Source organism: Xiphophorus couchianus, chromosome 10 (genome assembly GCF_001444195.1).
Source record: "Xiphophorus couchianus chromosome 10, X_couchianus-1.0, whole genome shotgun sequence".
Taxonomy (NCBI): domain Eukaryota; kingdom Metazoa; phylum Chordata; class Actinopteri; order Cyprinodontiformes; family Poeciliidae; genus Xiphophorus; species Xiphophorus couchianus.
This window is the reverse complement of record NC_040237.1, coordinates 7,817,215-7,840,180: the sequence shown is the minus strand read 5'-3', so window position 1 is coordinate 7,840,180 and position 22,966 is coordinate 7,817,215. Positions and strand designations below refer to the sequence as shown.

Below are 22,966 nucleotides of genomic sequence, written 5' to 3'. Positions count from 1 at the left end.
TATCAGGTCGGTTCAGAGCTTAGATCATTACTTGAAGTTTTTCATCCCTTTGCTTCCAGATCACATTTCAGATTTTTGGCCGTGTAAAAGACTGATTCATGTGGTCTCCTTCTGATCCTTGATCTCGAGCGGCTGTAAACATTTTATCCCCCTGTCTGGAGCCTCATCATATGGACTAATCAATCAATCAATCAATCAATCAAATTTTATTTGTATAGCACATTTCAGCAGCAAGGCATTTCAAAGCGCTTTACATCATCAAGTAGCTAATGATTTATTTACAGATTTAGGTGTCTATTTACTATTGCACATCCTCACATAATCTGTACTACTGTATTATAATAAAATTAGTGTTAGTTTACTCTCACAGATCATCACTTTAGACTGATGATCCTTAATTTCTGTTCCTGGCTTTCTGTCAGGCTTGAAGCAGAAAATCCTGATAAATTTTTCAAATTTGATTTTAGTTAAACTGTGATTGAAGCTGAAAATGCAGAAAAATTTGAGTTGCATTGACAGTTCCGGCTAAAACTGAAATTTGTCCCTCTGCAAGAGCTGCTTCTTTCGATTCAATCTGGGTGCAAACATCTGACGAGAGATACTTAGTGTGGTGCATAAGAAAATTTCTAAATGTTGGAATCCAGCAAGCTTCCTAATCAGTTACTGAAACTCCTTTGCATGAAAAAACAGAATAAATAAGGAGTTTGTTTCCATTTAGACAGGGGCATAAGTCTCCAGTGGGATAGTCTACAGTGTCTCCACCTAGTTTTGTTTGGACTAAGGATACAGCAGAAGATGCATAGATGAACATCCTCGCAACAAGCATGTTGCTTCAGTCTTTTGTGATGAAGACAAAAATTAGGTTACAGCTGTGATTTTTAAAGAACAAGTTTGTACAAATAAATGGTACGAAGCATCTTCATCACAGAAACAAAAAAAAATCATGCTGTGCTCAACATAAACAGTCTCTTTATAATCCTCAAAACCACTAAGATGAGGAACCAAATGATCCTAGACTGGAAACATGTAAAGATGAGCTCCCAACGGTGCAAAACCCTGATGGTAAACACAAATGTGTAACTAGAGAGTAACAGCCTGCCCTGAAGCTGCAATCAGCAATGACTAACCCTGTTGTTCTCCTTAAATGTTCACATGGAAGTTCACATCCAATTAAGCATTCTACAATGCCACAAGCCTGAAATCCCATAGAAAACAGTCATGAACACTGTCATAGTCAATTTTTTTTCCTCCAGTCCTTCCCTCTCCCTTTTGTTTTTTCCCTGACTCTGTTGCAGCATCTCTTGTTCCTGGTTATGGGAAAAAAATAGTGACTGTGCAGTTGGGCGGAAAGATCTTATCTAAAAGCCGATGTTCCTCCTCAGAGAGTCAGACATACACATAGCTGGAGACAGCTACACTGAAAGTGTTCGTCTTGTTTGCTTTTTTCTAAGGAGACAATGGGGACAAAACGGGAGCGTTAACCTGAGCCCGGTTTGGTATTTCTTTGTATCTCAGAAAGGGAAATAAATAAGTAAAAATCTGAATGACATTTCTCATTCAGTTGAATCCAACACAATTTATTATCTCTTGACATTTTTTACCAAGCATGAAAATAACACAATTTCAAATAAATAACAATAAATAATAACACAAATCATGTTGCTTAATCCTGGTCATTTCAAACTTCTGAACTTTAAAGAAAATAAACTTTTTATGTCTTCTACCAGCCTATTATAATGCACACAATGGAAGAAACAATTGTTTTATAATAGGTTTCCAGACTCAAATTTTGTAATTCTCTTTATTGTAATGTGGCAATAGAAAATAAGAATTATTCCAGAAAGAAAATGGAATCATCTGAAAATATGAGAGGCATAAAATGGCCGTCAGTCACTTTTGGTCTGGAACTCAATGCAAGAACTTGTCAGGTGAGAAGAAAATAGATGTGCAACAGAGAAGGAGCTTGATGATGACCTGTAAGACGCTGGGACCGGAGCCACCAAGAATATAAGGATTATAATGCAACCTTCTAGCCTTCTGCTATGGAAGGCACCTGTCCAGGTCCAGAGTTTGCCATTGTACATTTCAATGACTGAACAAGGGCTTATGTGAAAGTTCTGTTGTCAGATAAGACTTTAATTTAAGCTTTAAAAATTATGCTTTAGGGTGCTTTTTTGGTAAGAATACAGGATATTTTCTAATGCATTGCAAAGTCACTTTTGCTAACTAAGACTACGACAAAAATATTTTGTCTGCCTTTTTTCCTACAACAAACATGACTGATATTTTCATCAATTAATAAAAACAGGACTAAAACATTTTAGGAAAATAAAATGATGTGTTTGATAGATGTGTTTTCATTCTACACAATGTTTGGATGGATATTCTCCCTTTCCAAATTAAAAGCAAACCAACATAACAACAAAGACCTCCATTTGTTTGGCAGTGAGCCAAATTATAAAACCAGCAGATCAAACAAACAATTGTTTCCCCCATTGCAATAACTCTTGAGTGAATCTATTTTTTCCCCAAAGCTGCCCCAAAATGGCTGCTTAGCTACAATAGATGATATTTTTTGGGGGAAAAACAGACATCATGATGGCATCAGAAAGTTACACATAATTGGACATTTCAAAGCCATAGTTCACAAATCACTTGCAAGAGATTTAAATAAAAACTGCAAGATGAAGAAAAACAGGAGATTTTTTTACATTTTGACAGTAAAACAGCAGTTCTTAAGAATGCACAGGTGTTAGGCATACTGGTATCATCGGAATGTGAACTGTGAGCTGTTAATGTGCCTCCATGACTTACAGTGTGTGGTTTGTGTTTTTTGGTTTATATTAGTGACGGCTCCCACCTGGATTTTAGCAACCCAGCTCTGCTATTTATATATTTACAGTTATCCAGTAAACACAGTGTGTGACACTTCACATGTCTCATGCTTCAACTGGACCAAACGTCACAAAAATTCACTTGGTATGAACGTGAACGTGGTTGCCTTCCTAGTCTTGATGATGTACATGCCACAATTGTAAGTCTCTTTGTTGGGCTGAGGAGTTTTGTTCCAAAACACAAACCGTCTGTCACCTATCAAGTTAGTCTCAATGTTTTTAATAAATACCCAAATACCATAACTTGATGTTTTAGTTGAATTTGGCAACTTCCAGCTCGTATTATTTGTTTTTTCCTGAATGTTTTGGTTCAGTGTTTCCGCTTTCTTTAGCAAACAAGAGCTGGACACAGCTAAATTGTAGATAGTGGAAACAAAATTATTTTAGCAGCAAGAAAAACCTACAGTCCTGATAAAAAGAAAGTACACCCAAACTCAGCACTACGTTTTTACGTATCAGGACACAATGAAATGTCAAAGTCCAAATATATGTACAAGTGTACAAAAACACCCTTTTTGATTCCACCTCTGTCATTTATTAACGTATCAGCCAAAATTGTGAAGCTGTGGTGAAAAACTAGGTACACCATACATTTCAAGAGCTTTCAGAACCACCTTTAGCAAAAAAATAGATGTTTTCTTTATGACTTTATTAGTGTCTCACATAGTTGTGGATGAAAGTACCACCTTCATCATCACTGGATTGCTCCATTTGATTTGACTCTCAAATTTTAGTATAAAGAAGAGTTCATGGTTAACTTGGTGAGTGTGGCTGCAAAGAAAGCCTGAATCATCACAATTTCATTTATTTGAAATTGTGTTCAGCCCACCAATGGGCTTGGAAGTTGATGTGAGAGGTTTGTAATATGTGGTATTTGGTTTCACTCAAACATTTGCCATCGGTCAAATATCTTTACTTTGGTCTCATCCGTCCAAATGAGATTGTTCCGGCTGTCTTCTGGTTTGTTCAGATGTAACTTTACAAACTTAGTCTGTGATGCTATATTGTATCAGAAAGATGAGGTTCTTCTACTGCAATCCTTCAAGGTGTACTTGTTCAGTCTTTTCTACATGCTCTGCTATCCTTAACATTTTAACTTGGACTTAACATTTTGAACGAGTTCTTGGATTTTTTGAACATCAATATATTTTTAAATATTTGTAAAATGGTGGGTGTTGCTTCTACTTTCATAATTAAGTCCTATAGAAACAGCAAGTGTTCTTTTTGTTTATTAAATAATGTTTCCATCCATTTCTGGCCTGAAAAATAATTTCAGAACCTTGGAAAAACTAGATTTTTTTTATAAGTAGGACTTAAAAATTACTAAAAGGATGCACTTTGTTTTTAACCAAGAGGTAAGATCCAAATACCAGAAATACTCCTGAAGAGTTTTGTCAAAAGAAACCAAACATATATGATTCTCTGTAAAGATCACATTATATATCAATGTGCTAATCTTAAAATTATATTCAAATATCTTTTATATATATATATATATATATATATATATATATATATATATATACATTGATAGTTGATTTACATTAGTTATTTATTGTTAACTAAATACTACATTTCTACATTCATCAGGTGGACAAAAACAGCTGTATAGTTTCAATAAAACATCTTACACAAATACAGTTTTTCCCTGTTGCTATGGAAATCGATCCCTTCTAGCCCATCCTGCTCTGATTGGTCAGCTCCAGTAGAATGAACCCTCGCAGCAAATTACTTCATAGATATGGTAATCTGTGATGTTTGAATGATGGATTTCAATTGGTTAAAAAGTTAAAATATGACCCTGAGCATAGAAGCAGTCCTCAACATTTTTTATGGTTTTTCTTGAAAAAATAAACAAATTAAACAATGAGACCTATTTAAAGTGACACAAGCTATGCGCATCTTATTTACAAAGCTTAAAATGTTTTATTCCTTTTTTACAGACCTATGTTCAGCTTTATTTTTCTGTCTACATATAGAAATTCACAGACAAGTTGTACTAGCACAACATCTTATTAGCTGACTACTAATAAGATGTTGGCAGACAGTGGTTTGTCTGTCTGTTGGGTATTTGGGTATGGATATGTCTTTGTGAAAATGTTTTGATCAGTTTAAGCAAATCATAGTGTAAAATCAATCAGACAATTTCATCAACTATTTATATTTTAAAATGTATCCAGTGGCTTTTCTATTCACCAGGGTCACCGGCCATTCCGGTGTAGCTGGAGATAATTTCCTTAAAAATTCAGACAAATGGGCATTTAAAGTTAAGTTACACTGACAATGCCACAAGTAACTAACAGTGTAGCAAATCATTGTTGGTCAGCTTTTTTGACAAATAGTGATGGTAATTTTACTCCCTTCTCATTTCTAATATTTGTAGTGTTTCTCTTTTCATACTAAACTTTTAGGGTCCAAAAAGGAGCTGCTTCCAAGATAATAGGATTTCATTATCAGGTTGACAGTTTTATAGCTTATTTTCCAATGCATGGAAACTTGATTATGATATGCTAATATTAGTAGCCATCAGGAAGTTCCTCATTGATATTTTGTTTTGGTCATAGTTTTGGCTCTGGGTCAATTTGTCCCTAGTTCATACCAACACTGTTCTTTCTTTTATTTAGGTTCGAAAGGAAAATACCTATCAAACACATTGCCATTTTGTCCTCTACTTCCATTTTGTCACCTTAAATCATTTTGTACCCATTTAATTAACCATTTGTTTATTTCTCTTAATTTCTTGACTTATGAAGAGAAATAATCATAAATTAAATACAATTTTCTGAATGCTTTGCATTGTTGATCCTATTTTCATTGACTGTGGTTCTAATCCCTGATGGAATTGCTAACTCTCATATGAAAAATTACGACACTACTCACATAAACACATTTTCTATTAGCAAAACAAGAGTAGATCATGAAAAATACATTAAAAAAATCAGTTCTAAAATAAATTCCAATTCCAAATAAAAATGTAATAGAGTCCCCAGTTTCTCCTCAGCAGTCCACTCCCTGTACCTTTTGCAGAATATCAGTCTGTCCCTGATGTTTTTTCTATTAACTCAAACAGGGATCACAAACACAATAAACCGAGGTGTAGAATAATGTAAAGTATTCTACATCTCCTGATATTATAACTCAAATATAAATATTTTTAGGATTATCTACATATTTCAAACACAAAACTACTTTAGAGCATTGTCATACTTTAAAAACAAACTATTTTGTGGAGGGTACAAAATGGAAGTAGGACCTGGCAAAATGATTACAGATGGGTATGAGGTCATAAAGGAATGGATTTACCCAGAGCCCATAACAACTGTACAATAAAATAATAGATAATGTTAGAAGAAAACAAAATTGTTTTAGCTGCTTCCAGGCTTGAACTGGAAGTTCAGCTGCTTGGAAAGATGAGTGTATGGACCAAAAAGTTTGTTTGGAATTGGAAAGCACATTGAGAGTCTTGGCTGTTTAACCAACGCTGAAACGCAACAACAGTAAAACACAGGAAGTGTCATAAGCCAAAAACCATGATGGGGGGAAGTATTGATTGGAACCGGGTAGTGTATTGTTAAAGTAGTCAAGGCCCAAATGTGATAGGCACGTTTGGAAAAGGGTGCTTACAGTTTGTCAGCTTGTTACAGAGAACTGAAAGAGGGTCAGTCAGTGCAGATATTACAATGCATTACATGTTTTTTATCTTGACAATCAAAACTGAATATGATAGATAGATTTTTCTCAGCTAATCAGAGCTTGCAAACAACTGATGGTGTCGTCCTGGACATGTTACTGTGGAATATCATCTCTGCTGCCTGGCATTGAGCTATTAGCATGTCATGACTAATAGGAATGTTATACATCAACTATCTTCAGTCAGAGGCCTTTTCAGATATGTTGCAAGACTGACTGCTACTGAAGACCTTTTCAGAATTACCATCCACCACAACTCTTTGAAGATGCTTTAATGGTTTGAGTTGTGACAACCTTTAGTCTCCCTGTCAGATAAGTATTTTGGATTTGATCTTGAATTAAATAATTACATTAACAATAAAAAGATAACGTGTGTATCGTCTAATGAAAAGTACTCCAAATCTAAAACCACAACTTTTTGATTTGTGACCAAATCAATAAACAAGAACATACTCCACTTAGAAACGTGGCCATACTAACAGGGCAAGCACTTCTTGAACTAATCTAGTCTGTATCAGAAGCAGGAAAGAGATTAGTATTACTTAGCAAAATGTTTGGGGCAGATAATCAAGAAAAAGCATCTATCAAAGTTAAAGGACTGCATTAATGTGATACTGTCTTCGAATATTAGCTCTGTGTCTTTTGACATGAGGATTCAAACTTGTCATTAAAGGACAACGTCATCAACCTTGGAGACACAACTCCACTGAAACTTTCTAATCATCAGCAATTTAATGATTTATTTTTAGTTTGTGATAATTGTTATCAGAAGTATCCAGAGAAACTGTTTCTTCCGTATCTTTCTGTTTTTTTCCCATAAGCACTTCCTCTCGAAAAAACAATATATTATTGTTTGTTTTTTTAAAACTTGTTGATAGCTTGTTGTAAAAATAAAAAAAGCTGTTTTATAATAAAATTATCACTAAACAGCATTAAATGATTACTGTGGAACAAAACTCTTCAGGTAGAAGAACGGAATGTATTCAACCTTCCTGGAAAGTTGATGAACGAAGCACAACTGCACCGAACTGAGAACCAAGGATGACAGTACAACATAAAAAACATAAAAATAACAAAGAATCACTGTAAAAACAAACATATCTATATATTTTTGAATATTTAACAACTTTGTCTCTGCCTTTAGGACGCAGAGTCCCCTGGGACTGACTCCCAATAAGCGCCACAAGGTTTATCGGATGATGATTGCTAAATTAAATTATGCAGGCAGGAATAAACCAGATGCTTTTACAGCGAGCCAATATTAAACCGAATGGTGTGCTGTACATTCACACTGAAACTTCAGGTCATACAGATCAGCTCCCTGATCTTTTGATCCGCTAACCTTTATTAATGCAAAGTCTGCAATGTCCTTTTCCCCCAGCCACCATCCATTTTCTCCAGAAAGTCTGTTTAATGTCCCCCCTGAGGTTTAGCGGTGTCTCTTTGTCCCTGCTCAGAGAGGTTTTTTAGTGTACTTCGCTGAGGTGGTGGGAAATGATGACAATGACAGCTGGAGGTTTTGTCCCAGTATGCAGGGTAAAGCTGGTTTCTCGTTTCATATTGATGTGGACTGCTTGATGCTGTGAAAGCTGACACGTGAAGGTGAAGTTGGGATGGACATAGCCTGGGTCATCCTGGCCCGGATCGAGTGCTGCTCCTGCCACCGGTGGAACCGCTTCCGTACTGCTGAGCGGACCTGTAACCAACACCAAACCCAGGAGTAAACAACCAAACTGCACATCTTAGCAGTCACATTTATGTTAAAACACAGCCATGGGATTCCTCAAGGGTGTATAATTGGACAGTTGTTGGTTTATTTAGTATGCTCTTTTTTGGCAACACAATACCTGACTTTGAGAAAAAGTATTTGCCCGCTTACAGCTTTCTTTTTTTTGTCACACTTCTTGGGTTCAGATAATAAAACAACTTTTATATCAAAGATAACCTAAATACTAAAAAGTGGTCTTCAAATAATGGTTTCATTTATTAAGGAAAAATAGCTATCCAAACCAATATGGTTCTGTGTAAAAAAAAAAGAAAAAAAAAAAGAAGAGGCTCTTTCCTCTGGCCCAGCTAAGAGTTGGTGCTGAAATAGAACCTTCTTGGAGTGGTGAAAACACAAAACACAGGTGCTCGTGATAAGGAAGCACCAGCACCAGCACCAGCACCAGTACCAGCTTAGTAATGAGACAAGGTTGGTGGGAAAATCTCGTAAGTGTTCCCTGAATATTAACCTGGACATGAACTCCTGGGAGCATCTTTCAGTCTACTGAGTCTTGTTTCATATTTTTCTCGAGTGCTTTAACGTTCCAATTAAGGACAAACCTTTTCAAAACTGTTATTTTTGATTCCCTTGTTCCACTGTCATGCTTCACGTTTTTACTTGTTTCTCACCTTGTAGTTTTTGTGAAGTACTAAAGAGCCCACGCCTAAAAGTACATCATAAATAAAACATGGTTGATTCCATCAGAACGTTGGATATTTCACAGCTCCGCCTGTGTACACTAATCTAAAATTTCAATTGGCTTTGGGCCTGAAATAAGATATTTTAACCCTGTGCATGTTTTTTAAAAAAAATGTTTTCGTTTTCTCTTGAATGTGACTGCAGGCATCCTTTGTTCATCTCTTCCACTTCTCCCCCCCTGCTTTCCCTACAAGCCTCAGCCTGTAACCAAACACTAAATCAATATCCTCTGTAAGCTACACATGCTGGTTAAGCCCTTTGTTTGGGAGCTACATGTCAGTTCATGATGAGATATTCCTTCATCATCCAGCCAGCTTCCACACAGAGAGGCTCGGCAACTGAAGGGAAGAAGATATTACATCAACATTCTGCTTGAGGAATAACTTGTAATGATTAATCTGTGTGGCTCAGCTCCGAGGCCAGACCAAGCTGGATCTTTCTGACTGACGTTTGCCTTCATGGCTGGTTTGTGGCTCAGCCATGAGCCACAAACCAGGAGTTATTAAGGTGTCGTTAGCAGTGAGGGTATTGATTGTAACTTTAGAAAGCTTCATTTGATTCGTCCTAACAAGCTGCCTCTTCAGATTAACATCTATTGGAAACTATACTTAATTCATATTTTTTTCTGTTGAACCTTAATATCTGAAAGGAGTTTGAACAATTTTTAAAACATTTTATCAATTGATTTTTAAGACTCTACCTGGAAAAGGTAACAACACGCATTTCTAAGCACAGGCTAAGGTATTTATATCAGTGGAATTTTTAAAGACGCAGTAGGTAACATTCATAGAAATGTATTTTTTACATATTTGTTACAAATGTCACTGTATCCTGACATTAGAGTATGAGACAGATAATATATAAAAACAAGCTCCTCTGGCTACTCTCTGTTTAAACTAGCTTTGCCTTTCTGTCATCTAAAATCAGACTTCCGGTTGTTATTTTATATCAACAAAGCTTTTGGTCCACAAAACTTTAGTTTGCTGGATATTCCCTCTTTTTCCAGCCATTTCTAATCTGAGAGATGAATATTGAGAGACAAGTTTTGTGTGAAAACCCCAGTAGATCAGCAGTTTCTGAAGAATTTAGACTAGTCTGTTTTGCTTCAACAATCAGGACTCATTCAATTTCACCATTTCTTTCAGTTCTGATGCTTAAATGCATTGAGGGGCTGCCATTTGTTTGGCTGATTTACTATTTGTGTTAAACAGGATTACTAATAGTTTTTCAACAAATAAACCAACCCTCAAAAACAAATATTATAATTACTCATAAGGACATTTGAAAAAATAATCGCACACACCTTGTTGGCTTGTAAGACCCTCAGGTAAATCCTGAATCTAAGTCTTTTAATACTCTAAACATCTGCACAGAACTGATTTGTTTACCGAGCTGCATACAGTAAAAAAATAAACTGTTGCTAATTATTCAAACAACATTACCATAAAAAGCAGCGTATCTTCCTGCATGCACATCCCAGCTCTATTCTGAGTTGGTTTCACCCCTGATTTCCCCCTGGGACCAAATTAGGGCTGACGGTGTCATACAGCGTAGAAAGTGATGTCACTTATGTCGGGACATCACAAGGCTTAATTGTGCCCTAAATACATTTTCCTCAAGCTGCGAAAACATGCAGCAAACAGCCACCAAAAGCTGAGCGGAGGCACCGGAGGAGAGGGAATATCATTAAGCTTCTGTATCAGGGAAGAGGTTTAAAACGTCGAAATGTTAAATCAATAAGCCAGTGTAAATCTGCTTACCTCACTGTTTAGGAAGCAGTAAAACACTGACACGAAGAAGCCCTGCAGAGAGGAGGGGGGAGATAAAATGAGAACAAAACATCATCATCAATGCCCTGATCCTGGTTAAATCGCTTATACAGCTGATTATATCACACATTTAATCATCTCAGCAGTGTTTTTTCCCCCTCTACTCATTACAATTACATTGAAATAAATCAGACAAATGATACATCCACCCACACAGAAATGCCATTACACTCTGTTTGTGTTTTTGTTGAATGCAGGATAAATCCTACCTGGAAGGACACCAAAAACGAGTTGAAATATATGAAGACCATTTGAGAAATTTCATCCTTCCCTGGGTTGACAAAAAACAGCATGTAGGTGATTCCCAGGAGGGGAAGGAGTACCAGCGTTGCTTTCACAGCTTTCCTGCAGACGAGGAGAACGTAGATCAGACAGCCGTGACAGAGAGACTCAGGCTCAGTGTTTCACTTCACGCTAAAAGGCCCTTCAGGGTCCGGGCACCACCAATGGAGGACAAAACATGAATAATTCAAGGCGCGCCCATCTCTTAAGCCTGTTTATTGCAGTTTCAGCAGCAGGTTTACAGGAAATTTACCTGTACTGGATCGTCTCGGACGTTGTAGAGGCTCGCAGTTTGGTCATCAGGATTCTTACTATGTTGAAGAGGAAGATGAAATTGATCTGTGGGGAAATTAAAATGCAGCTTAGTGAATACCAAGTAGAAATTTAGCATTTTATTGTTGATCTCTAGTTGGGATTTTTTATTTTATTAACACAGTAAAAAGTGTTGAAAACTATTTGCAAAATCTAAAAAGTTATAAAAAACTTCCAAAAGATTTTCAAGACAAAGTGACGTGTTGAGCTTCTGGATTCACAAGAAAACCGACAAGGATGACACAGCAATAGAGCTAACATTTCTATTGAAGTGCAGCTGATATATTTTTATTCAAATTGTCTAAGCCGGCGTTTCCCAATTCCGGTCCTCAGGCCTCCCTGCCCTGCATGTTTTAGGTGTTTCCCTTCGGCTACACACCTGGATTGAATATATGGGTGATCAACAGGTTTCTGCAGCACTTGATGGTCATGCAATCATTTGAATCAGCTGCTCTGGAATAGAGGCACATCTAAAACATGCAGAGCAGGGAGGCCTGAGGACCGGAATTGGGAAACGCTGGCTAAGCTATTTTCTGTGCTTTGCATTGCATCTTAGGAAAATTATATACTGGATCTTTTTATTGTTTGGATTCAAAGATGACATAGCTTTAAGAATTTCAAAGGCAGATCTTAAGACTATGAAACATTTAAAAAGATTCTTCACATAGAAACCTTGAAAAATGTAAGCCCTTTAACTGCAAATAAAATCTTGTGCAACAAAGAAAAAAAACATGTATGCAAATATAATCAGCTAGGTATTACATTACATACTGTACAATCCTCTCATTAATTACATATTCCAGAAATACCACGATCATCAGTTTCAGTGTTGCAGTGGAGTATTTTCATCAGTTTATCAGTAGAATGTGAGTCCTCTTGAGCTTCCTCCCTTCTCCTCAGTTCTAAAACCAGTATTGAGGTTTTAACATTTCCCACAACATGAAACAGTTAGATTTAAACTGCAGTCTGAAAAACACAGAGCTTCCTAGTGACCAGCAAAGCCAAGGCTATATGTATGCATTCTTGTCCTTGTCTCCATGGAGGAGTGAAAATCATATTGAGTTCTATGTGCAAGAGCCCTGAACATGGAACACTATTTATTCATGCGAAAAGTCTGCTTGGGCTGTTACGAGATTCTCACTGTATAACCTTGAGCAAAAAACACTGCCGTTTCACAGAGTTAACACAAAATATTTAAAAAAGAAAAAGAAGTTCATATGTCTTATTTCAGAAAAAGAAATGCAACAACATATTGATGTTTGCAGTTCTAATATTCTTATATAAAACATACATTTATTGTTATTTGTTTTTAATTGTAGGAGCATGCAAAATCTTAAAATGAAAATGTAAACTTACAGTAGTAGCAGTTCTTTTAATACAAAAAATATAACATTTTTGGCTGTTGTTATAAAGTAGAAAGTAAAATAGAGTAAAATAATTATCTAATATCAGCTGATAAAAAAGTCATGCTCTTTCCTCTGGTAGCTAACTTGCAGTCAGTTGCTTAAAAGTCATGTTATTGTAGATTGGTAACTGTAGTTTACCAATCCTGCATTCACTCAGTAAGAGTGATACGTGGCACTTGCTTAGTTTCTACACCATGAGGGTCTATAAATGCATTGAACAGTCAAATATGTCCTTCTTATAAGTGAGGAAAATTGAAATCCATTCTTTTAACCAGCTGACCAGCTAATACCACAAGAATGGAATGACAGGGACATTTTTAGTTATTTTAGAAAAATAACCTTGATCCCAGGTGGGATCTAATATACATTGTAGTGCCAAGAGTTTTACAGTAAATTCTTAAAAGAAATGTAACCATTATATAGAGCTAAGCTTGGTTAGTTCTGCTTTAAATTTCCATCCACACAATTAAAACAGTCCCAAATGGTGGACCACTCACAACTTCAATATGCTATCAAAATAATAATAACATGTCATGATCTCTTTACAACTTTTAGTCTAATAGTTTTGGGATGTCCAATATCTGGGAGTAAGGAGGAGTCCAATGTGACTCTGAAGATCTCACCAACATCCTGCAAGGTCCAGTCCTGCTCTACCTGACCATCCTGTTGTGGTTCTAACAGTTAAATTAGTCAGTTCGGCAGAATACCTGCAGTAAAGTGAATAATCGGACAATCCAGCGCCGTGAATGGTGTTGCCTAGAAATAACTACATAGGTAGGTTGTTGAGGTGTATGTCACCTCACGTTGACAAGATCTGCATCACAATGAGGTGCTGAGCTCTTTAAGACTTTGGAGGATTTACTGGCAGTGGGAAGATATGGAACAATGCAAGCAGTACATAATAATGAAAGATAAAAAACTGTAGCTACTTTGAATCTGAAGTGCTACTTGAGATTATTTTTCCACTATGTGATGAATGACAAAATCAATAGCTCATGCAAGAGGTGGGGGTGATGTAACACAGAGGCAAAAATAGCCACAGGAATACTTTCCAGTGCCAGATGACCCGACCTTGGCTGGAAAAGATATGTGCTGGTCTTTCCAGAACCACACACTCTGCTAACCTCGTGCATCGCTGCTGATGTTAACAATTTTAATAACATCCTGAATTAATTCATTGTAGCAGGACATCATTTTAGTGCTGATAATAAAATCTGTTCAGAGTTCACAACCCCTCTCACAGGAGCGACCACAAATATTCTTGTGACCCCGGTGATGATCCGGAGGGATCAAGTGCTTGGCAAAGACACAAGAAGCCCACGAGAAAGCACTATTGTAAGCAAGACTGGAGATTTTCCAAGCATAGCAGCAGAAAGAGGGATTGAATGAGGCAGATGTTTGCCTGAGGAGCGACAAAAACAGTTCAGAGAAGTGCCTCTTAAAGAGATGAGTTTATTTTTATATTTCAGTTAAGGAGAGAAGAACTGGGAAGGTCACTCCACCAGTGGATCGCTGGCAGGGACATTGACTGAAACTCAGCAGGGACATGTACAAACAGTCTCAGTCAGATGAGTTTTGGCACAGAGAGTAGTTTCTGTGGGAGGCCACGTGGACAGATGTTGAAACCCCTAAAGGAAGCGCTTGCACCATTTACTACTGTATTTTTTTAAGCCAAGTCTAATTTAATTATTAGTTCCTACAAACCAAAACATTACAATAATGTTTTGTTCTTAACAAGGTTCTAAATCTTTTTCAACCTAACTTTATGTCTACAAAAAATTCCTTGATGTCATTATTCATCAAACAAAACCAAAAAGTAGAAGCCATGTGCTTCTGGTCTGATGCTGAGCATAATACCACGCAGGAGAAACATCGACAACAATCTTAGAGAAGCAGTTATTGCTACAATCAATCTGGAAAAAATTATGAAGTATTTTTCAAACAATTTAGAGTAATTTGACAGGACCAAAGATTATTTGCAGGTGGAAAACATTTAAGCTCCTAACCTTCCCAGGAAAGAATGTCCAGACAAACTTACCCAAGGTCAAATGGTGCAATGATTAAAAAAATGTCAAAATATCCCAGAGCTCCATTTTAAGACTCTCCAGACCACATTTAGCATGCTAAATGTTAATGTTCATGGAAAGACAATGAGAGAAAGCACACAAGATGACTTGTTTAAAGTTGTTTAAAGAGAAAGCCTTTTCTCTAAAAAATGATGCAAACACACCTTATGGTTCATCAAGTGAAAAATGTTAAACATAAGCAAAGAATATGTTTGAAGTCATATAGAATCTCAATAAAATTTTAATCTAGAGTCCGACTAGTCCATGGCAAAACTTTGCTTTTAATTCTTTGAGTCGTGCAAGACTTGGACTTGCTAGTTTACAGTACTTGATGCATAATCCAAGTGGCATAGTTACTTTGAAAAAGTAACTTTAATCAGATTACTGATTACTCCTTAAATTACTCATTGATTACTCCTGGAAAACGTAACTTAGTTAGATTACTGATTACTTGATTTCTAAAGAAACTAAGTTACATTAACAGTAACGTTTTTAGTTACTTTTGGCAGTTGCTGGCAATAACCCTCTGCCATCTTACAGTTAGCTTTGCCAATACTTAATTGCAGGTTATTTCATAATGGTAACATCATTAAATAACGTATAAGATTGAACTGTATGGGAGATTGATTAATGGTTATAATAGTCAAAAAAACCATTTGTAATTTTTGCGTGTTTTTGTGTGTTCCACTATGGTCTGGAAAACTATAAATAAATATAGTTTTGTCAGTCTTGTCAGTCCACAGAATATTTTTTTCCAAAAGTCTTGAGCATCATCAAGATGCTCTTGACAAAATATGAATCTGACCTTTGTGTTACTTTTGGTTGGTAGTGTTTTTGGCATTTAAACCACTGATGCCACTTTTGCCCTGCTTCTTTCTTACTGAATCAGGTTTGTAGAGGGAAAAAAAAGCAAAAAGAGAAAAAAATTCTTTTAAAAGCTTCTGGTATGTTCTTTTTAACAGATTGTTGTATGTTAATGACAATATTCTAGATGTTTCTACATCCAAGTAAAAAAATCCAAGTAAAAAAAAAAAAAAAATCAAACTAGGAAAAGACTAGGCCAACATGTAAAAACGTACAACTGAAGAAGAGTGCACTTTCTTTTTACCATGACTGCTGTTCTGGTTTCTTTCCACTGGCTGCCTCTCCATTTTCTTTTCTTTTTTTTTTTTTGCTAGTTTGATGTAGTCCATTATGTGAGCACTTCAGACCACCAGCCGATTCCTCTTAGACATTCCAACACCCAGATAAAAATATGCAGTGGCTGTCTTATAATCTATGGAATAGTTGATCCCTGAGTATACACACACTGCTAAGACCATGCAATTATTTAAACCTGGGCTACATATTATGTGTAAACCAATAATTTTGACCCAAGTAGAATTCCATTAAGATTTTACTATCAAAACATGCTGGAAAAACTGATCCAGTCCAATCTATTGATCTGTTATTTATCTCGTTGCTGGGCAGCTTGACTTATTTCCAACTTTCCCTTTTTATGTCCTCACATCCATCTGCTCATGGTTACATCTGAGATGTCATGTAAAAACATCCTTGGCAAAGTTGTTATTAGTCACACGCAATGCTTCAACATGTGGAAACATGTGGCTGTATTGTTTTTTCTGTAGGAACAACTCAGTTCAATATGCTGGACCAAAAGAAATTAAATGTTAAAACTGTGGCGTATTAAAATATTTTTCAATGTTTTTCTCTGTGTGAAACATCTTTATACTTTTATAAATTTGCAAAGTTAAAGAGTTCTTCTCTGCCACACGTCATGCTGTGTGGTAGTGGTCCTGCTGAATTGTCGATGGAATAATTAAAATGGAAAACTACAGTGAATTCACCTTAAATTAGCCACCCAACAGATTTGAAACTTGGACACAGTGTGGTGATGTAACAGGAAGATGATCCAAACCACATGTGTAAACTGGTTTTCCATACATCGAAGCAGGCCAGCATTAAGCAGGCCAGGTTTTCTCAACACACTGACCTCAGCGATGCTGAACATGCATGAACGGCTTAAAACCTGGGTCTGCTCCAGGAAATGAATCAATTCAAATGAACTCCACCAATTCTGAAAAGAAGACAGGTCAAATTTCAAGGCAGAATTGTCCCAGAGCATCTGGCTTCTCTGCAGCGTGCAGTGTTGTTTTTAAGTAATTGCATTTGTTTGAAAGAAGTACAACTTAAATAAATGTTCAGAAGTTCCAAAACAATAAAGCCATGCTAAAGATGAGAATAATATGTCCTTAAATATGTATTTATACACAATAACATAGAAGTGTATGCACTGCATTGCACAATTGAGCTGAGGACAGCATATTGGCAGCTGAGTCAGGATGACATTAGTGCAGGAAAAGACTAAATATGACTAAAACTTTAACATAGAGCCAAACTAAATCCAAGGTCGATTTATAAAATCTTTCATATGATGATGAGTTACAAGTTGGCAAGAAACTACACAATAAAAAACATGAAGGTTTATGTCTAATTTAAGAGATGTCAACATTCCTTTAAGCCACAATTGAAAACCAAACTGTGAGCTAGTGAGTGAGATTAGCATTTAAAATGATAATAAGTCTTCACAATGGTTCATACCTGAAGAGGTCATGACATAAAGCAATCAAAATCCTCCCCTCTGGGTTTGGAAATCAACCACTGTTAAAGATATATCCTACAAAAGCGAACATGCATTTTGACTTCATTGTTGTTTTTCCATCCCAGAGTCTAAAATGAATCCCAGACGTTGTCAAATATCAGAGATTTAAAAGTTAAGCTTGGGGGAAAAATGTGATTCACGCTCACATCTATCAACCTTAACATGAAGAATGTGTTGTAGTTTCCAGGTACTCTTGGCTGCCAGGCAGTTCAGAGACATAATGAAGACTAATTATATCAGCAGGTTGCACTAGACAGGCTCAATCTACTACTGAAGGACAGAACGGGATCTTACCACCAGCACAAGGATCATGGGACCTTGGTAGATGTAGTCAGTGTACACACCGGGTCGCTTCCCAAACCAGCACCTGGAAAACCAATAAAACATTCTGTCAAGTTTAGACATGACTAAAGAGGAGACATTTTATTACTCCATGTTTAGCATTTATTCATATTATTTACCTATTTATTCTCACTGGTATTTAAGTAAAAACAAATTGTTATAAATAAATATTTGCTTTGGATAATGCATAAGAAAATAGTGCAGTGATTCAAAAGTGCAGAGGTATTTTCCAGTTTCATCACAAACATAAACAAGGACGAATTCAAAATATATGTTTTGAATTGAAAAAAATATATACAATATATATATATTTTTATATAATATATAGAAATATTTTTTATATAATATATATATTTTTTCCTCAAATCAAAGATTGCTGCCAAAATCAAACAATGGTCTAGTAAAATGCATGTCTAATGTGAGATTTCTTTCTTCCTTTCTTTTTTTTTGGTAAAAAATTTTTTGCACTTGTGACCTTTATTTATTAGAATCGTGATGGAAAGAAGGGCAGAGAGAAGTGGTGGAAACATCCAATAAATAGCGCTTGGAAAAGGTCTCCCATCCATGCAGATGGTGCCCCCCAATCTTCAGAGTGTAAGAGCTCAAGACCTTGGGCTTCAAAGGCTTTTAGCTTAAGGTTGGAGTTACTGTCAAATGCTATTTAGTTCACTGTGTTCTGTTAAAAACCAAGATTGTTTTAGGAAATTCACCATGAAACTGTAGTAAAGTTGTTTGTTTTTGGTTTTATTATATTGATATTTTTCTGTTTGTCCTGTTAGCTTTTGTTAAATAGTAGAACTATGCATTAGGTTTTTAAGAACACATTTAAGCTTTCATTCCAATACACAGCACTAATAAAAATATCTAAATTTATTTGTCTATTTTATTCCTAGTGGAGATCATTCAAGAGGGAGAAAATCCATGCCTTCAGTTAATGTGAAATCAGTTTAATTGTGTGTGGTTTTATGCGAATATGAGACTGACTGATGTTCATTATTGTAATGAATTTATTCTACAATATAACACAACTTACCGGAAAGACCAGGTGCATTAAAGGATATTTTCTTTTTCCTTATTTTTTTTAAAATGCAGCCCCAGCCATTGAAAAATACAAGATCAAAACGTGGATGAAACAAAAAATAATGCATTTAACAATTATTATTGCAGAGTCACTGGGGACAGGTTCTTGGTAATATATTTTATTAATTACCTTTTTCAAAGCCAAAATCATCATGGATGGACCAAACCTTAAAGGTGAGGCACTGAAATTTAGCAAGTGGAAGTATGAAAAGTAAGATTAGTACCAACAATGATAAGATAAAATTAAGTTGTCCCCTTGACTATTGTGTAAATTTGGTTTTTGTATAACTTCAACACTTTATGGTCAAGATTGCTTGTTCAAATACACGAGTGAAGGGTGAAGCAGTGATGAGCTATGTTAATGAATATATTTAATTCTTATTTGATAATTGGTGACTGTGCTGTACAAATAAACTTGATTTGACTTGAATGTGTGTGACATTGTGTATGACTGGTCATAAATGTGCAGTAAAATTGAACAGACTGAAGCAGAAAGTACCATGCTGAACAGATATGAAGCCTCTGTTTCATGACGTATTTATAGTCCAGGGAAACAAGAAACCATTGATTGCATTTTAAATAATCCGAGATATTCTGATCAATTACAAAAAACAATTAAGTGGAAATGAATTTTATAGGGTTTGTCACTTGGCACACAATAATGGTAGCACCAGTAATTTAGAAGAAACTATTATTATGACTAATTAAAAGTGTAATTTTCTAAATGTTATAATTTAATAGATTTTTCACTATGAGAAATATGTTGATGCAGGGAATAATGAGTTTATTTCAGGATTGTTGTTAAGTGAATGTGGTATGTATTCCCAAATTTGGTTCACAGTTTTTTTTTTTTTATGCTAGATTGATTAATGTCAATATGTGAAGCCAAAAATAACCTAATAATCCAGCTTTACAATTCTTTTTTCTTAGCTTTGTGTCTGTATTTGCATTCCCCTGTAGACTCGTTCTCGGCAGCTAATGGGCAAACAAACCAACTCTCTAGTATATGTCAACACACATGGCCATTAAAGTTGATTCTAATACATTTGGTGCTCCAGTGAGTTTTTCTGGCAGCAGGATGGTCCCTGTGGGAGTGAATCATAATCAACTGTAGTGTATAACTTCATGGTAATGAAGGAACGTGTCCTTCACAACCTAATGGCTTCAGAGAAATATGATCTACAAGGCTCTGAATCTGCCGGTTTTTTTTTTTTTTTTAACAGGTTTGCCAACAGTAAAAAAAGAAATCAGTGGACTTGCTAATAATTCAGTGACTCACTGCTGGGAAACAGAGGCAATTCTTACTATAGCAATACGCGGAAAAAGAGAACAAGTGCTCCGAATCAAATTGAAAATAGTGTCTGCGCTGATAAATAATACAGCCAGTTCTACAATGCTAATTTAATTACAACAGATAATTAATACACATTCATTTTGTTAATGTAATTTGGTTTGGCGTTGCCCTTTTCCTTTTATTACCGGAGTAGTTCAGTCTCGAATGTCAAAAGCAGTCTTAGAGTCAACAACTTACTTCTCGTTGTCGTAGTACAGCTTCCCGATGGCCCACGCCACAATTATAGGGAAAGGTATACCTGAGGGGTGAAGAAACAGCAGAGACACAGTGACAGATTGTTCCTTCTCTGCTCATCAAGTCACACTACATTCTATGAAATTTCTATTGAAATATGAAATTCGTCCTGTTTTTTTCCTTTTTTTTATAGGCAGAGCATCAACGCCTGCCAAGCTCTGTCAAAAGGAATCGCTGTTTCTATGCTGTTATGCATAGATGCATGCCAAGACTTGTCATCCAACTGTTTCTACGTGTATGAATAAGGAGCAGACGATAATCCAGAGTGATGTGATGATTTACAGACTTATAGAAGTTTAATAAGGCAGACAAACAGTAATTACCAACATCTAAATGATGCTACCAGAGGCATCAAATGGCCGTGCAAGCCTTCACGTCACATTCGAGTCTCAAGTTTCCTAATCTCAAGAAACTTTCTGCCTCATTAGTCACTTACCTCAGCAGTGAAATGCTAAACCTCAAGAGGATTTAGCCAGAAAGCTCCTCCTAAGCAAATTAACATAATTTTTGTGACAAAACAAGGGCTCTGGAAGCCAGAAAGATACTCAAGGAAAGAAGTACATTTTATTTATTGTTTTCACAGCAGTTCTGGAATGCACTTCCATCATCTCATCACGCAGAAATTTCCTGCAGCAAATGTAATTCAGCCAACACACAATGCACCTAATCTTAGCAGTATAGACGCTGGTTTGACAGTTTGAAATGGGGAGCTTGTGAATTCTTCACGATACATTTCCCAGCTGCCACACAAAATCCCAGTGTCTCCATCCATTTAACTCTCCTATTGTTGGCAAAATTTCATCTAACCCTCAGTTACGTCTTTTGAGATTAAATGAACACAGAGTGGTTGGATAAAAACTGGAGCATCTAAAACTTTTGACAAGATGCACAATTTCTCCCAATAAAAAAACTGAAGAAAAAAAAAAGCTTTTATGTTCGATGAATGAGTTTGAAGTCATGAATAACTGGATGAATAATTTTATTCTAATAACTATTCTTTTTCTATGAAAAAGAGTAATACTTTTTTTTTTTTTATCTACGCCATGATTGTCCACCTCCAGTTCTCAAACGTTGCTGTCCTTCTGCTCTAACCCTGAATCAAGAGGTTTATTTACCATTGATCCCAATTGACAAAATATATATTTTGTTAACCTCCAGAACCTCTTTACTTATTCTGGGTTTCCATATCTCGATCGCAAACAGCACTGGTTTCAGCTCTCTTGTTGCAGTTTGTCAACAAATTTACTACAAAGTCCCGACAGATATATTGTGCACCGAACAAGTTTGCATTTTTACGGTTGTGCTAGCAATTGTCAGAATGTTAACATTTAGCATATTGGTACTTAGACATTAGTTTCTATTAAGACATGTTTGCAGTTCTTTTGGATCAATCTGAACGAATTTCCACAACAATAATATAGCAATTGCCAGGAATGTAACATCTACTGATAATGTAATCATCTTGGCCATTTTGAATGTAGAAAAAACCAATAATTAAATAACTAAATAATGCAATAAGGTTTTTAAGCAAATAAGGTAATAGCATTTTGTTAATTGTGCAATTAGATATTATATTGTTGGTTGTCACAACCTCTTCTGTTTAATTTCCTGTAAGAACATTTTTTAATGTATTTCTCAAAATACCTGTTGACAATTCTTAAAGTTTTCAAAAAAACTAGATTTGATTGACCATTTTACACATGAAGATGTACATACACCAGCCGATGCAGATGAACATCCACTTGCGGAGCTTGTCAGTGGAGTATGTGAGGACGATCGCAGTGTGAAGGTAGCAGCCTTCTCCAAACATCCAAAAAAAGTTGGTGGAGTGGAAATAGTTGAATGAGGCAGTGACAAGTCGACACCAAAGCTGAGGAAATAATAATGATAAAAAAAACAAAAAACAATGTAACAAGGAAATAAGTTGGGAGAGGACTTTATTTAACTTTTTTAGCAATATATTGTAATTCAAGACATACTGTACTGTAGGTTTTCTTGTTCATATTCATTTATTTAGCTATTGAGATGTAAGCAAAAACCTCCAGTCTGAAAATGTGGGTTGGTCTGTTGTTTCAGCCAGTTCCAAATGAACCAGAGTGGACTTTTTTTTTTTAAATTAGGTGACTTTTTGGTCACAGTAAAGCTCATTTACTTAAGACAGCATTCTATCTGCACCAAACTTTCAGACAGGAGGTTAGACTTTGGGCATCTTTTCTGTTTTGTTCATTGATTTTTAAAGTTTAGATTCTTCTTAAAAAAAATCCCATAATTTTTCTTTGTCGTCAAGGTGAAAGGTTAAATAAAACATAGAAACGAGAACAGTAAGCAACGTAATGTTTAAGTTAACCTCC

The 22,966-nt window shown here is 35.9% G+C and overlaps 1 protein-coding gene across 1 annotated transcript in view; it reads right to left on the bottom strand.

Moving 5' to 3' along the window:
- Nucleotides 1-7,826: 7,826 nt before the first annotated feature.
- LOC114152235 (corticotropin-releasing factor receptor 1-like) overlaps nucleotides 7,827-22,966 on the bottom strand; it is an 81,354-nt gene continuing 66,214 nt past the window's right edge. The window contains exons 8-14 of the mRNA XM_028030059.1: nucleotides 22,332-22,485; nucleotides 20,559-20,619; nucleotides 17,900-17,972; nucleotides 11,413-11,498; nucleotides 11,087-11,222; nucleotides 10,809-10,850; nucleotides 7,827-8,280 (exon numbers count right to left, since the gene is read on the bottom strand). Of these exons, the coding sequence (XP_027885860.1) occupies nucleotides 8,140-8,280; nucleotides 10,809-10,850; nucleotides 11,087-11,222; nucleotides 11,413-11,498; nucleotides 17,900-17,972; nucleotides 20,559-20,619; nucleotides 22,332-22,485 (693 nt within the window). The 3' untranslated portion in view covers nucleotides 7,827-8,139. The remainder of the gene's footprint in view (nucleotides 8,281-10,808; nucleotides 10,851-11,086; nucleotides 11,223-11,412; nucleotides 11,499-17,899; nucleotides 17,973-20,558; nucleotides 20,620-22,331; nucleotides 22,486-22,966) is intronic.